General features: G+C 43.9%; 1 protein-coding gene across 1 annotated transcript; it reads right to left on the bottom strand.

Moving 5' to 3' along the window:
* Positions 1-1,158: 1,158 nt before the first annotated feature.
* LOC130832878 (olfactory receptor 2D2-like) lies at positions 1,159-2,097 on the bottom strand. Its single transcript, XM_057701886.1, has one exon. The coding sequence runs from the start codon at positions 2,095-2,097 to the stop codon at positions 1,159-1,161; it is 939 nt and encodes a 312-aa protein (XP_057557869.1).
* Positions 2,098-2,813: the final 716 nt, after the last annotated feature.

Below are 2,813 nucleotides of genomic sequence, written 5' to 3'. Positions count from 1 at the left end.
TAGCTTATGGGACATGTGTCTAGAACCTCACGAGAATTGCTTTGTTGGGTGCTGAAGTTCCTGTGGCAGCAAGGATTCACTGAATATGGGTGATGCCCAGTAACATGACCCTGCAGATTGGTGAAGCCTGGGAAAAAACAATTCATGTTTGCAAAGATTCTATGAGAGATAAGCAGAGTTTCAGGGAAGGTCCCTCCAAGCAAGAGGGAACAGAGAAAAAAAACCCCACTGAATTTTTAATCTCTTGCTGAACTCCCTAAATTTTGCATCTGGGGGTCACATTATATTCACCCTCCCCTCTCTAATCTTCCTCATCCTTAAGTGGACAGAATCCCTTTTCCTTGAGATTATCCAAGAGAGGCTGTAGTATTCAAAAATGGATGGTATTAGAAACAAGGAAAAAAGGGAAATCAAAGGCATCAAAATACAAAAGAAGAGAAAAAATGTTCATAAGACAGAATTTTCCCCCTCTAAGATAACTTCAATTGACCCCAGATGCACTAACTGGCACAGTTTGTAGATGGCTACATAGACATTCATTTCCTTCTCCTCAAGTCCCTTCTGCACCTTAAGAATCTCCACTTTACAGTTTCTGAGTTTCTCCTTCTTCCACTCTTCCCCTCCACCATCCTTTTTTCTCTTTCTCTCTAGGGATCCAGTCACTTCCACAGCCCAGGAAGATCATGGCTATTTAAGGGCTGAACATTCATCCCTGAGTAAAAAATTTTGAAAATTAATACTAACATTTGCTAAAAGATTACCATATGCCAGACTCTGTATTTAGCACATTTTGTGTATTTTCTCATTTAATCATTACAACTTCCCTGTGAGGAAGAGATACAAACCTTAGAGTAGTTAAATGACCTGCAAGAATTCACGTGCCTAGTAATGGGGAAAGCCAATCTCTCATCCTGGTCTGTCTGGCACTAGAGTGCAGGCTCTTGACCACTGTGTTGGACCTTCCTGATCATCTTTGCCTCAGACCACACCACCATAGACACTGCTGGTGTCTAAGCACCGTGTCCTCTCCCACTGGGCCAGGGTGAAGAGTTAGCTTTATGGAGACCATCTTTTCCAGGTCTCATAGAAGAGTCTTCGGGGAGTTAATGAGTGTGCGTCCTGCATTGTAGGGCTCCCCAGATCTTCATCTTTAAGGCATCACTCTGGGGTCCTGCCCCTTCCCATCAGTTTGAGGAAAGCCTTTTTCACATCCTTGTTCCTCAGGCTGTAGATGACGGGGTTGAGGAAGGCTGTGGCAATGTTATAGAAAAGGGCCATTTTCTTGCCACTGTTTGACAAGGAGTCAGAGCCAGGGCTCATGTACATGATGATGCATGGAACAGCGAACATGGTGACCACAGTGATGTGGGAGGCACAGGTGGAGAAGGCCTTCATCCGCCCCTGGGTTGAGCGGATCTTCATGATGGTGGCGAAGATGTTGGCATAGACGATGACAACCAGGGAGAGAGGGACCACAATGACTTTGAAGCCTGTGATGAAGTCCACCAAGTCATTGAGGGATGTGTCTGCACAGGCCAGCTTCAGGACTGCAGGAACCTCACAGAAGTAGTGATCAATTTCATTAGGGCCACAATAGGGCAGGCGCATAGCAAAGAAGGTATAGGACAAACCAGCCACCACACCATAGGCTGCACAGATGCCAACCATAAGGAGGCACACCCAGCGGCTCATGATGACCTTATACCGGAGAGGGTGGCAAATGGCCATGTACCTGTCCACGGACATGATAGAGAAAAGCCAGGACTCAGTGACTCCAAAGAGGATGAAGATGTACATCTGGGCCACACATCTAGCAAAAGAGATGGCTCTCTTCTTGCTGAGAATATGCACGAGCATCTGGGGCATGGTGGTGGTGGTGTAGCACACGTCCAGCATGGAGAGGACACTGATGAAAAAGTACATGGGCGTGTGGAGGTGTGAGTCCTGGTGGATGAGGGTGACGAGGAGGCTGTTGCTCACCAGGATCAGCAGGTAAAAGATGAGAAAGAAGGTGAAGAGCAGGGGATTGGTCCTGGGATTTGGAGCAAAGCCCAAGAGGATGAATTCTGTCACAGTGGACTGGTTGAATTCCTGCATTGTGATCTGCCTGTTTAAAGAGTTTGGGGGATATATGGTATACCGGGTTTCTGTGCCAAGGAATTTTCACACTCATTTCATTTACATTTCCTAATGGGAAGTTTGGATTACTAGATGGGGCACTCTTGGATATGTCCCCGTAGTAGTTTGATTGGTGTTGAGATTTGGTTCAGGAGTTTTTCTAAATTAATTTTATTGGAGTATAGTTGCTTTACAATATTGTGTTAGTTTCTTCCTGTACAGCAAAGTGAATCAGTCACAGTTAAGGATTTAGTTGAGGGTCATAGTGATGAAATGGTGAAGACCAAGTCAGAGAAGTGCTGCGTACCATTCTGTTTCTCCCCTTCCTGATACAGCCTTGCTTTTCTATTATTCACCTCATTTTCTGTTTTCTCTTGGGACAACAGAGATTGCTAAGCCTTGGTTTAAGGATCAGAGTTAGGACTATTATACTCATTATCTGAGTTAAGGTTTTCATTACTGTTCTTATTAGCATTAAGGTTAGAATTAGGCATTAAAACCAATGCTGTGTAGAGTAAATATTAGAGTTCAGACTAAAGATTTAGCTTTTTCTGGTGGATGAAACTTTACTGGTGTTCATTAATTATGTCATTGATTAGACGTGTTTTGTGCCAAATGTTTACTATTTGTTATAAATCAGAAATACACGGAAGAGTTATAAATAATGTGTGGAAAAGTGATTTCATGCAGTCTAC

Source organism: Hippopotamus amphibius, chromosome 1, assembly GCF_030028045.1.
Source record: "Hippopotamus amphibius kiboko isolate mHipAmp2 chromosome 1, mHipAmp2.hap2, whole genome shotgun sequence".
Classification (NCBI taxonomy): Eukaryota; Metazoa; Chordata; class Mammalia; order Artiodactyla; family Hippopotamidae; genus Hippopotamus; species Hippopotamus amphibius.
This window is presented reverse-complemented; position numbering and strand designations above follow the sequence as displayed.

Bases quoted from the DNA above. Each gene is read 5' to 3' on its own strand.
- LOC130832878 (XM_057701886.1), bottom strand. From the start codon at position 2,097: ATGCAGGAATTCAACCAGTCCACTGTGACAGAATTCATCCTCTTGGGC.